Source organism: Delphinapterus leucas, chromosome 19 (assembly GCF_059928025.1).
Source record: "Delphinapterus leucas isolate spDelLeu-1000000601 "Yukka" chromosome 19, BTC_Dleu_Yukka2, whole genome shotgun sequence".
Classification (NCBI taxonomy): domain Eukaryota; kingdom Metazoa; phylum Chordata; class Mammalia; order Artiodactyla; family Monodontidae; genus Delphinapterus; species Delphinapterus leucas.
Window position 1 is genome coordinate 49675784 of NC_143147.1, and position 14223 is coordinate 49690006.

The 14223-nt window shown below is 37.2% G+C and overlaps 1 protein-coding gene across 3 annotated transcripts in view; it reads right to left on the reverse strand.

Annotated features, from left to right (window-relative positions):
• IKZF3 (IKAROS family zinc finger 3) overlaps nucleotides 1-11703 on the reverse strand; it is an 87321-nt gene extending 75618 nt beyond the window's left edge. Inside the window, exon 1 of one of the 3 annotated variants that reach the window (XM_022557773.3) lies at nucleotides 11540-11703. In XM_022557773.3, the coding sequence (XP_022413481.1) occupies nucleotides 11540-11546 (7 nt within the window). In that variant the 5' untranslated portion in view covers nucleotides 11547-11703. The remainder of the gene's footprint in view (nucleotides 1-11539) is intronic. The other 2 variants (XM_089901202.1, XM_022557771.3) reach the window with 2 other exon arrangements.
• Between the last annotated feature and the right edge of the window lie 2520 nt (nucleotides 11704-14223).

The window sequence follows — 14223 nt, forward strand, 5'->3', positions numbered from 1 at the left end:
AAGGGGGGCATGCCTTAAAATGAGAGTAGTCTCTCCAGCCATGAAATACTTCCTTCCCTTCCTTCTTGGATTAAGGTAAAGGTTAAGAAACATCAAGACTACTTGTCTAAGAGCATCAAATCAAATACAGCCCACGTTACCATTTCAATACTTCCTACCTTACCCTTTTTTACAAAATATTCCATTTTTTCCCTAGATTAAATTCTAGTGAAGAAATTATAGACTGTGGGGCACAGGTCTAAAACAGCAAATTCAATATCTAGTGTTACTTTCCTTGAAAGGTCAGTTACTCTAAAGTTGTAGAAAAATAAGTATATTTATATTTAGCATGGATATCACATGCCAGCAAATGAACATGTAGAGAGAAAAGGAAGAATGGGCATTTCATGTCATTGATACTTTGAAAAACTGTGCATAAGTGGTTGAATCCAACATATTCCAAGTAAGATTTTCATTTTGTAACTGTAAAATGCCTAGTTTCTGATAAAAAATAACTGATGTCAAAAACAGTTATGATGTTCTTATTATGATGTCAAGAATCATCAATTTGAAGTGGGTAATAGACTTAAATGTGAAACTTAAAACAATCAAATTTCTAGAGGAAAATACAAGAGAATATTTTCATGGCTTTGGATAGGCAAAGATTTCTTAAGCAGGACATAAGGTACACTTAATCCCAAAAGAAAAAAAAGTGATAAGTTAGTCTTCATTAAAATCAAGAATTCTGGGCTTCCCTGGTGACGCAGTGGTTGAGAGTCCGCCTGCCGATGCAGGGGACACGGGTTCGTGCCCCGGTCTGGGAAGATCCCACGTGCGCGGAGTGGCTGGGCCTGTGAGCCATGGCCACTGAGCCTGCGTGTCCGGAGCCTGTGCTCCGCAACGGGAGAGGCCACAGCAGTGAGAGACCCGTGTACCGCAAAAAAAAAAAAAAAAAATCAAGAATTCTATTTATCAAATAGATTGAGAAAATAAATAAGAGAAAATATCTGCAATACACATCTGATAAAGTTTACGTTTCTAAAATTTTTTTAAAATGCCTACAAAATCAGTATGAAAAATACAAACAATCCAACTTTTAAAAAAATGTACAGAAGACTTGCAGCACTTCAGGAAAGAGAATATCTAAATAGCCAATAAACATACGAAGAGGTACTCAACATCATTATTCACCAGGAAAATACAAATTAAAACAATGAAATACCACCAGAATGGCTAAAATTAAAAAGACTGACAATAGCAAGTGTTGACAAGATGTGGAACAACTGGAACTCTCAGACAGTGCCAGTGTGAGGGTAAACTGTCTCTAAACACTTTGGAAACTGTTTGGCAGTATGTATCAAAGCTAAATACACACCTACCCTATGACCCAGAAATGCTAGTCCTAGATACACATCCAAGAGAAATGAATGTATATGTCCACCAAAAGACATGTATAAGAATGTTCATCATATAGATAAACACTGGAAACAATCGACTGGCCATCAACAGTACTATGTATAAACAAATTGTGGTATATTCATACTATTCAATAATAAAAGAGAATGAACTACTAATAAATGTAACAATATGGATGGATCTCAAAGGTATCTTGAGCAAAAGAAGCCGGACACCAAAAAAGTACCTACTGTATGATTTATATGGAATTCAAGAACAGGAAGACTGATCTATGACGACAGAAGTGTGAATAGTGTTTTACTTAGGGTAAACGGAGGTTTTTTTGTTTTGTGTGTGTGTGTGTGTGGTACGCAGGCTTCTCACTGCTGTGGCCTTTCCCGCTGCGGAGCACAGGCTCCGGATGCGCAGGCCCAGCGGCCATGGCCCACGGGCCCAGCCGCTCTCCGGCACATGGGATCCTCCCGGACCGGGGCACGAACCTGCGTCTCCTGCATCGGCAGGCGGACTCCCAACCACTGTGCCACCAGGGAAGCCCAAGGGAGGTTTTATAAATGGGCACAAGGGAATCTTCTGGGGTGATGCAAATGTTCCATAGCTTTTTTAAAAATTTATTTTATTGGAGCACAGTTGATTTACAATGCTGTGTTAGTTTCTGGTGTAAAATGTTTCATATCTTGACCTAGAAGGAGTATAGGTAAAAATATATATAGGTAAAAATTAATCAACCTATATATGTAAGAAAGGTATACTTCATCATATGTTACTCCTTAATTTAAAAAAATCTATTGAACACAAACATTTTCAAATATCTAAAATCCCAGGGGAGTTCCTTGGTAGTCCAGTGGTTAGGACTCGGTGCTTTCACTGCTGAGGCCCGGGGTTCAATCCCTGATCGGGGAACTAAGATCCTGCAAGCCACACAGCACGGCCAAAAAAAAAAAAAATCCCAAACCTTAGAATTGCAATTATAGCAGTATCTTCCCACTTAAAAAAAAAAGTCTGAATTTCAAGGGTTTCTCATGAGTCTTCTATAGCGTCTTTATACCTTATATCTATACCAACCATCCACTGAATGGTTGCCATGTAAAAATTCTGACAGGAAATTTATTTACATGTTATGTACCAAATAAATATGAAGATATCTTCAGTGATATATAATTCTTCAATCAAATTTTCCTGATAATTGAGATTTCAAGATCTGTTTCAGGACTTCCCTGGTGGCGCAGTGGTTAAGAATTTGCCTTCCAATGCAGGAGACACGGGTTCGAGCCCTGGTCTGGAAAGATCCCACATGCCGCGGGGTAACTAAGCCCGTGCGCCACAACTACTGAGACTGTGATCTAGAACCCGCAAGCCACAACTACTGAGCCCACGTGCCACAACTACTGAAGCCTGTGCGCCTAGAGCCCATGCTCTGCAACAAGAGAAGGCACCGCAATGAGAAGCCCGTGCACCGCAACGAAGAGTAGCCCCCGCTCGCCGCAACTAGAGAAAGCCCACGCGAGGCAACAAGGACCCAACACAGACAAAAATAAATAAATAAATGTATTTATTTATTTAAAAAAAGATGTTTCAATTTTGATCTTTGATTTTTTTTTTCACTAAACTTAGACTACAGATAGTTTGTGCCATTCATCTTTGGAAAACAAAAACAAACAAACAAAATCTCTCGATCCACATCCATATTTCTCTCCAGCAACAGTCCCACTTATTTCTCCGCTTTACTTTCTAGCTAAACTTCTGGGGAAATGGTCTGTAACAATGTTTCTACTTCCTCTATTCCCATTCCCACTTTCAATTAGGTTTCCATCCCCACAACTACACAAAAAAACACTTTTGTTAAGGTCACTAGCAAGTTTTATGTTGCCAAAACCAACCCCCACTTTTTGTCCTCACCTTACTTGATTTTCCAGCAACATTCAACATAGCTAACCACCCACTCCTTCATGAAACACTCTCCTCTCCTGAATTTCTGTTACACCACACTCTGCTGGTTTTTCACCGGTCTTGCTGTGCTGTTCCTCTCATGCTAGCCCCTCCTCCTCTATCTGGCCACCTGAGTAAGATGCTTCTCAGGGCTCAAGCCCGAGCCCCCTTCTCACAATACATTCTCTCTTTAGGTGATCCTAATCATTCCCATGGCACTAAATATCATCTATGGGCTGAGGATAACCAAGTTTCTAACTCTAGCCAGACCTTTTATTCAGAGGAGAGGTTCACCAACCCTGCACCAACCATTATTCTCCATTTTAGCACTTTTTAATTTCCTTCATAGCACTTCAAATAATTTTAATTATTTCATTGGAGATTTATTTGTTTGGGAACCTATCTTCTTCAACTGACTGTAAATTCCATGAGGGCAAAAGCACTGCTGTCTTGTTCACCATTGTATTGCCAGTATTTTGCATACATGACACATAACAGGCATTCAATAAATATTTTTGAATGAGGAATGAATGAATAAAGATTTCTGGCTTTTGAATTATATTGTGTTATAAATGTTGTATTACAAGGTAAGTCAAAATTGAATGTTCTAAAACTTCATTGCTCAGCTATCTTTTAAAACCAGCATTTAAACAATAAAAAATATATTCTAAATACATATATAAAGATGATGCACTACTAATCCAACATGTGCTATGAGAGTGATAATAAGTTTCACTAATACTTTTCAAACTGTGGGCAATGCTTATCAGACGTCAGTGTGCACAAGAATGCCCTAGGAATCTTGTTAAAATGCAGATTCTGATTCAGCAAGTCTGGCCTGAGATTCTGCATTTGTAACATGTTCCAGATGTTGCCAATGCTGCTGGTCCATAGACCATACTTACAGATTAGCAAGGGTCTAAAAGATCCTTGTAAATAAGTTATGAATTAAACAGACCCTAACTTTGTGTCTAGTAGATAGATACAAGGTGATTTTCGTACACATTATCTTATTCAGGCTGTGGCTGGCTCTCGTAGTATAATAAACTTAGAGTAGTTCTCAGCCTTACCAAGACCAAGTGCCCCCTCTTTTAGAAAAAATACTTTATAATACCTCTTTACTATCGTAAATTAAATATAACCTATCCAAGTTTTCTAAAAATAAAGCCCTAACTGTAACATAAAGGTGAAATAAATGATAATAAAATAATCTTTATTTTAATATGTAAATGTACCAGAACAATTATTCTAGAAGACATAATAAGAAGGTGGTCAGATATGTTTATAGAATCATCATGAATGCAAGAGACAAAAAATGCAAGATACAGGCAGCATCAATGATGGCAAAAGTCTCGGCTCCGAACTAAAGAAAGAATCATCTTCTCTTAATTTATATAGTAGTTGCATTCTTAAATAATTTAGATTGTATTAAAACCATGCAAGAATACTTTATGTTTGTACATAAAATGCAGTTAGGTTCTAGCAGTCATTAGATGACATAAAATATTATTAAGTTTCAGAAAAGAGAGAGATTCCAACCTAGAATGAGGAACAGCTTCCTAAAAGGCTGCCAGGTACTGATCTGAGGCAAAGGAAGGAAAGGGTCAACAGCTAGGTAGACCTAGCAGTGGTCTCTCTAGCGATATTCTTTTTTTTTTAACATCTTTATTGGGGTATAACTGCTTTACAATGGTGTGTTAGTTTCTGTTTTATAACAAAGTGAATCAGTTATACATATACATATGTTCCCATATCTCTTCCCTCTTGTGTCTCTCTAGTGATATTCTTACCTAAATAATTTTACATGAGCAAATATGTACAGGAAAAAAATAGACTCTGTGGACAGGAAAAAAAGATCATGCTCACCAACCTATAAATATTTTTTATAGACGTGGAGTTGTATCATAGCTGATGTAAAATATAATAGCTACAGTCTGAAAAACTAATTTTTCTAATATTTAACAACTAATCATTTTTCCCATCATCTGCCTTTATTTCTGTAATTAAAGAACCATTTGGTAATGCTTATTAATAGTTGATTATATGCTTGTATACAGTGTAGATAGCACCACAAATGTACATCAGAGGCTTGATTTAAATTTCATTTGACTTTCATGCGTATCATTTACGCATTACGTATCAGTGCAAATATTAATGCACTGAGGATTATCCATATAAAAATTTATATTCTGGGCTTCCCTGGTGGCGCAGTGGTCGAGAGTCCGCCTGCCGATGCAGGGGACACGGGTTCGTGCACCGGTCCGGGAAGATCCCACATGCCGCGGAGCGGCTGGGCCCGTGAGCCATGGCCGCTGAGCCTGTGCTCTGCAACAGGAGAGGCCACAACAGTGAGAGGCCCGCGTACCGCAAAAAAATAAAAAATAAAAAAGTTTTAAAAAATAATAAAAATTTATATTCTGACCTAAAAATAAAACTTTTTAACCAAGGCTTTGAAAATACTAAAAATTTATAAGTGTGACATGAGTAAGACTGTGGCTCTGCACTGGTATATTTTTTCCTGTGCTTACTTGCCCTTGTAAAATTGTTCAGATGTGCCAAATATTCTGTTATGTCAATAGTCTCTCAAATAGATAATACTTTGCAAATAAACTGATAGTGCTGTGATACAGAACTCAAGTTAAGTAAAATATGTTATGCTCAACTTTAAGAAGCAACACATCTGTTGTGAAGAAATAGTTTACTGTAGGAATTGCAGTGCTTCACTGTAACACTGCAAAGAATGTAGCAAAATTTTTAAACAAACCCAAAAGTTAGATTTCACTACATCATTTTGCCCAGAGTAGAGCCAATATTGGATTAGAAAAAGATAACAGTGTTCATCCTGTGGGATTTATCCAACATTCCAAACTCTTCTATCAAACCTTTAACAGCACCTCTGACGAATTAACCAGCAAAATTAACTAGTTTCCATGTCACTATTTTCTTCACTATCTTTACCATAAAAGCTGAACAAATAAATAGTCAAATGACCAAACACACAGGCAACTCATTCATTAATTTATTCAATAAATATGACTACAGTCCTACTATGTGCTAGGGACCAGGCTGGGTACTAGTTATCACTGGTGATAAAAAGATCCCTACACTTTGGAACTTCACAGTCTAGATGGGGCTACAGGTGTACTAATGACCAAAATAAGCAAGAAACCTAGATAAATAATCCTTAGATAATTAAGAGTTAAGAGTAGAAAATACTGTTACGTGCTATTTCATCAGTGATGCTATTGAAGTGTTTTCCATTTCTCTTATTTTACAAAAGTTTCTTTTATAAACCTACAAATAACCTGATGTGCCAAAAATGTCATCTCTAAGAACACTTGTTAATAAATACAATTTGTGATATGCTGCCAGGTAAGCTGATTTTGAATTTTTGACAATGAGTAAAAAGTACTGCTCCAAAAATGCTTTTATTCTGTTTCATATCCCTTATTAAACACTTAGTTTTTTATATTTCCTAGATGGGACACATATCCAATATAATAATGGTATCAACTCCAAATTATTTCGATTTACCCTACACCACTCTGGACTCTAAGAACTTTAATTTTGGATGCAAAAAGCAGTTTTCAATTAAGGCTGAAAAAATGATCTCATTCAGGATCACTGGGGATTAAAATATTTTGATAGATTATATAGCAATAATAATTAATAGTTATATATAGATCACTTTTCAAATAATCCACATATAACAGAAATATGATTATTGTTCCATCATTTCATCCTTTTTAAAAAGTGATTCAAAAGGCCTTAGGGTCATCCTTATGATTTCTAATTACTATGAATGTACCAGTTAATGAGAGAGCTGTATTTTTAAAAGGCTTGATAGCAGAGTATACTCTATGTCCTTGTGATGTTTAGAGTCTCTTTTCACAATAATTAATGAGTATTTAGCACACCCAAGAAGCATTTCTTGGGCACTTACTACAGGCCGGTTTCTGTGTTAATCACTCAGCTCTTCTCATACATGGTCTAGAACTACAGCTTGAGTCAGCAGCCTATTAATATCGGGTGTCTGATAAAAGATCTACCAATAATCTTTTAGTCCTAAGTAAGTGTAAATATATACATTTATACACTGATGACAAGCTTATAACAATGTATTAATAAAGGTATCACTGGAGGGGGCTTCCCTGGTGGCGCAGTGGTTGGGAATCCGCCTGCCAATGCAGGAGTCACAGGTTCGAGCCCTGGTCCAGGAAGAGCCCACATGCCGCGGAGCAACTAAGCCCGTGCGCCACAGCTACTGAGCCTGCGCTCTAGAGCCCACAAGCCACAACTGCTGAGCCCACGTGCCACAACTGCTGAAGTCCGTGTGCCTAGAGCCCATGCTCTGCAGCAAGAGAAGCCACCACAATGAGAAGCCCTCACACTGCAATGAAGGGTAGCGCCCGCTTGCCGCGACTAGAGAAAGCCCCGCACAGCAGCAGGGTCCCAACACAGCCAAAAATAAATAAATAATTTATTTAAAAAAAAAAAAAAAAGGTATCACTGGAAAAGTGTATGCTAATTTTATAGCACCATCTATATATCTTATTGATTGAGAAAGAAAGTTTCCCCTCATATCTGATCCATATTTTAATGGACTAATATGTGATCCTGAAACCGGCTGATGTAAAGATAAGATTTAGCATTAAGTGATATTCTAGCCTAAAAACCAATAACATTTTTTTTCTAAGTTTTCTCTTTTTGTTATACCACTTAAGTACTTTAAAATTTTTCTGAGTTCTAACAAAGAATTGCTAGCACCAATCCCTTACTCACAAAAATTAATTAAATAAAAGGCATCACAATAAACATGAAAATTACTTTTCAGCACCATTTTAAAACCTGAATGCAACAAACTCTGAAGGTCTTTTATGAACCAGAAACTGTTCTTAGCACTGAGCATACAAAAATAAGACACAGTTTCTGCCCTCAGAAGCTTAAAGACCAGTGGGGGAATAAACACTTAAATTAATAAATAATTTCAATACAATTGGCAGAAGTATGCACAGTAAGGAAAGGTCCTTAGCCTAGCTGGAGGGAGGTGACAGGACTGAGTAGAATGACCACCAGAAGAAGTGGTGACCACTTTTCAAAAAAATGACCACCAGGGAAAGTCATGAGAAGGAGGTCCTTCACAGTGATAATGCTTCAGAAGAGTCTCGAGAGATGAGTAGGCATAACTAGGTAAAGAATGGGGTGAAATTTTTAGCAAAGACATGGAAGTGTGAAATAGCATATTGGATTATAGGAAGCACAAATGGGAATTTTATAAAATTATGTTCTACGTGGACCCCATGGCCTTTCTGGGGCTTTTGTTCCTTTGAATTTTACCATTTCAACGTTCACATGTTCATAATACAGGGCTAGTAAACTCTACCATCTGGAGGCTATATCTCTGTAAATCCCAACCATCCAGAGCATAGAAAGAAACCCAGAAATGAAAAATGGCTACCACGAAAGTCATGTGGTGAGAAGCTGACATCAAGAAGGAAACAAAAATTACACAGTAACCTGGGAATATTTAGTGTAGGGGCATTCAGCTCTACACAGTTCAAAACCCCGTGAGAAAATACTATAGAACAATACATTACCTGATGGTCAAAATAGTGAGCCTGGGTCACCAAGATAAAGTTTTCTCTTGTGGACCTTGTTTACAAAGCAGGGGGCTGTGTAATAAATACTCTTAGAAAGACTTCTATCCAATATTGTTGAAATAAAAGGTCACATATTAAATGAGAAATATGCCAATACCTGTAAAATTCATTATTTGTGAACCACCCATTTCTCAACCATATCAGACAGAAGGGGTATTATTACAGCACAAATAACAAAATTTAGTAACATAAAGAATCTCTGGATAGAAAATATTTAGGATCACAAATTGTGAGAAAAGAAAAAAATTATAGTTTTGATTTATTATATGCATTGTCTTTTCATTTTTACATGACAAGCTTTCTATTTCAAAAGCTTATTTCATCTGACATCGTCACACATAAAACTCTCAATAAATGTCTGGTAATGAATGAAAAAATGAATGAATTTTTAAAAAGGATTTTATATGCTGAAGGAATGACTGACTATATAGCCTCACATTTCACAATAAACTATAGCATATTAATTTGGCCCCCAAATTAGGCAGAAAATAAAAGTATTCCATAAAGTGCTCTACTTGCTTATATTGCCAAGAAATGAGAGGTATACACTATAGGTCAAATTCTAGATTAAGACCAAAATATCAAGATAATATGAAAGTACTTTATTTAAGTATCAAATACATGAGCCAGATTAGCCCATCTTGGGTGGCTATAATGGACCAGATATTTTGCTACATCAAATACTCTGGTCCTCAAGGACCTGATTAGAATAGCCAAATTCACATCACTAACCTTTTTGTTAATTTTATTTTTTGATTTGTGTTGAAGTTTTTGCATTAAGCATACCATATAACATCTATCTGTATGGACCTATTAATATAATCTCCTCATCTAAACTCACAACTTATCACTGATCCAATTCTATATTCTACATGTTTCCATTTATAGTCTGTTCATTTCAAATCAAATTCTATACAAGTTTTCACTCCCTTCTTATTCAGACTTATCTAAAAGCCTTTGTTAGGGCTTTAATATCTTAAATTATGCTATTTAGTTAATAATTTCTTTATTTCACATTAAATAAATGAATTCGGAAGTCTTAACATTTACAGAGAAACATTCCAGTTTCCACTGTCTTACAGTATTCTGTATGTTATTCTTGAGAAGTGAAATGATTAAGACTAGGAAAAAATAGTGTTAAAGTATTGATCTATAACTTCACAAAAACAAATTCAGCAATTCATTTGTAATAATTAAAGCATGAGAATTTTTTAAATTATTTTTTCATACTGTACAGCAACCTAATTTTTTTCCTGTTCTTGGCCAATGAAATCTTTACAGGTTAAAAATTACACATCATAAACCATTTTTCAAATAGTCAAAGTGCAAATTTTTCAGAGTTATTTTTAAACCTTGATAATTTTTAAAAACTTAAAACAGAGAGAGTTTTGCATAAGAGAAAACATGAAGTATTATTCAATAATGGTCATTTAAAATTTTCTACATACATACTGTTCATTGACTTATCATTTGGCATTCTACTTAGAGGGAAAAAAATGTACATAAGGGCCAAGTCAGTTTTAAAAAATTATAAACATACCCACGTGCAAATTGAGGATTTAAGACCACAGTATTGCACTCAATTATACTGCGAAACAATATTTATCTCATGTCCTAAAGCATTCAGTCAAGTTTTAATAACTTCATATACCCTAGACCTAAAGCTGCCAAAGATGAAGGTTCATTGGCAATAAGAGAGCCTTCGATTATTATGAAGAAAATGTCCATGCTATTCGTAATATTTATCAAGTTAACATTTTAATCACGTGTCAGTATCTCATTTAATAATAGAATGAATACATTTCTCACAAATTCTGATTTTCTGTCACCACCTCCCCCCAACTTGAGATGCGTCTGCCATTTTCAAGGTTTTAGAAACACTTGTTGAAAAGACAGACCACTGGAAAGTTTACAATAGTAGTGTGAAATTTTAATTATCCCAAGGAAGTACATAGTGAATAATTTTTAAGAAGCGAGGATAGTTTTATGACTTTCAAAATTAATTCAAATGAAACAATGTGAGCCTGATTTTTGCTTTGAGTAAAGAAGTTATCATTAGAAGATCGAGTTCCAAGGGAACCACAAGCGCCAACACTGTAAAATTTACCTTCCCATATGACAGCCTTTACCCTTAGAAGAAAAAAGTCACCTTTCATTCTAAAGAAGTTACTCAGGTTAGCCTAGTTCCAATAGACAGTGAAACCATGGACGAAAAAATCATGCAAAAGGATTAGTTATTCCAACTCAGGTTTGCTGCCATTTCAGGGACACCCCATAAGTACTCTTCCTCTGCAGACTTAGAGTCGACCCCTGACAACCCCTAAGAAATAAAATTGTGGAGAATTTTATCACTGTCCAAAGCTGGGGGGTGGGGGAAGGGGAGCAAATGAGAGATGTATGAGAACCGACACGCTTTGCCCTCCGAAATGCCTCATATTTACTTTTGACAAAAGAAATAAATAGAAGCAAAACCGAGATTCAGAAGGAACTCTCTCTGCTGCGTGCACCGGTAGAGCATTTTAAAGACCCTTTAGAAAAGAAGCGGGCTGGAGGCTCACCTTCCATCTCGCCGCGGGGCTGGGCTGGAGCTGCCGGTCTGGCTACCCGGCCTCTCCACGTGCTCCTGCAGTCGCCGGGGCGCAGCGCGCAGCTGGCGGGAGATTCCCAGCGCGGGGAGTCCCCGGGATCCGGCCGCCGCTTCGGCGCAGATTGAAAGGGACAGGAGCCGGCGACCGGCCGGTGCGCGGGGTTACAGCGGCGCTGGCTGGCGGCGGCTTTAAAGGACGCTCACCGCGGAGCGCCGGAGGTACCTACCGCGCCTCCAGCCTCCTTTTGAATGTCAAAGCCAAGAACCCCGATAGGATGGAAACGGTGCGACTGTAAATTGTCTCAGAATGTCTATTTTGGAAGGATAATGGATGGGAGAGTAATATCACATGGCGGAAGGGAGGATCTGGATTGATTCCTTTCAAGTATAAAAGAGGTTTGTCTTAAATTGAGCAAAATCTGGAACTTTGGGTCTAGATTCAGGGATGATAGCCATGAGTGCCATCGATGAGAATTCACTTCATTCGATGTATTATGTTTTACTTCTTCAGTTTTTCATTTCACATAATAAAAGTTCTTGGTCCAAGTTTTCAGAAACTTCTGAGACAGTTCCAGAGTATTTTGGCACTTTCATCAGCTCAACGTTTTCATTTTTGGAAGCAATTCTCTCACTTTGTTTTCCCTTCTGGGAACTGCTTGGTTTATTTGCCACCACTCACAAAATACTACACACTCTATTTATGTGTGTTTATTTTCTGCTACCTTGCCTTCCTCCAAATAGGATCTGAAACAGCTTACAAAACTACGTATATAATGTATCAGCGCTAAGGGGTTGGGGTTGGGGAGACACAATAAGAGTAAAATTAACTCAAAGATGTTAGTACACAGAGTCAACATCTTTTCCCAACATCCTTCCCACTTTATAGAGGTCAAGCACGCACTTGACTATAGGGAGAGGAAAGGGGAAGTGACCACATAATTTTTCAAAAACAGAATTTTTCTTCACACTGAGGTCGAAGGGACATTGTTCAGGTGAGTCCTCAAAGTTACCCAGTGTGCTGAACTGGACAACATGTAAATGATCCTCAGAAAGACCACTTTCACCCTTGTTAGAAACTTACGTTGTTGATATATATAAATATATTTGAGACTTAAGGTTGGGAGTTTGTGCGTCAGCAGGCCATATCAGAATAAAGCCACACTTACCAGTTAAAGAACGCATGTTGTAATTTTATGAATTTTAGTTTATTTTAAATATGCCTTGGTATAGGAGATATGTATAGATATAGATATAGGTATATAATTTTTAAATGAGTTAATAACTTGTATTGGCTTTGTTTTAAGATCATGGCACCACGATAGCATCTCTATAGCTCGTATGGGTTGGAGTTCTACAGGATAATATCAATTTCAGAGAAATACTCTAAACACTAGGTCTAATTTTAGTATTGAAAGGGGAAATTTGTTGTTTGTTAGTTTCTAAAAGCAAAAATAGCACATCAAAAGTAGCAGAAGAGGAACTGTAAATTTTCACAGGGATGGTGTAAGGATGAATAGTTATTTGGTTATTAAAGAGTTTTAGAAAACGTTTAGTTTCCATTACAATGTTCTTTATGCTTAGCAATGGAATGTGTTACTACTTGGTAAATAATTAGTTCAGTATTGAGTATTTCAGACTCAAGAGAATGACACTTAACGGGATAGATAAAAAGTAAACAGGTAAAATAATTTATGCAGCTATTTTGCCCTCAAGGAGGTGGAGCATAAATCCCCACTCCTCAAGTGTGGGATTCACGTCTGGGAGTTCCCTGGTGGCCTAGTGGTTAGGATTCTGGGCTTTCACTGCTGTGGCCCGGATTCAATCCCTGGTCGGGGAAATGAGACCCTGCAAGTCACGTGGCGTGGCCAAAAAAAAAAAGATTAAAAAAAGTGGGATTCACATAGTGACATCCTTCCAAAGAGCACAGTATGAAAAGGGAGAGGGCGGAGAGTAACTCTATATTACAGAAACCAGACAAACACTACCTCAGCCAGGTGATCAAGGTAACATCCACAATGATATAAGGCATGCCGATAGTTTTGTACCTTGATACAGTGTGGTGAGTATGGCACTTCACCTCTGTAGTTTTCCACCCATAAACCTGTAGCCCCAGTCTAATAATGAAAAAAGAAAAGCAGAAAAAGTCCAATAGACAGGCATTCTGCAAAGTGTCTGACCAGTTAAGGTCAGGTCAATGTCATAAAAACTGTAATTAACTGTCAAGGTCATCAAAACTAAGAAATGTCTGAGGGACTGTCACAGCCAAGAGGAACCTAAGGAGACTTGATGACTAAATGTAATGTGGGATCCTGACTGGGATCCTGGAGCAGAAAAAGGCCATTAGGTAAAAACTAAGGAAATCTGAATCAAGTATGGACTTTATTTAGTAAGGTATCAGTATTGGTTCATTAACTGTGAGAAATGTACAATAACTAATGTAAGATGTTAATAGCAAGGAAATAGGTGGGTGTACATGAGAACTCTTTGTACTATCTTCACAGTTTTCCTTAAATCTAAAACTATTCTAAAAGAGTGGATGGATACTTTGAACAAATTACTACTCACTTGGTTAGGTGTCTTCTCATAGTATTCAAAGTTGATCACACAGCGCTTACAAGGATCAATTACTTATAACTGGGAAGGTAATAAAACACT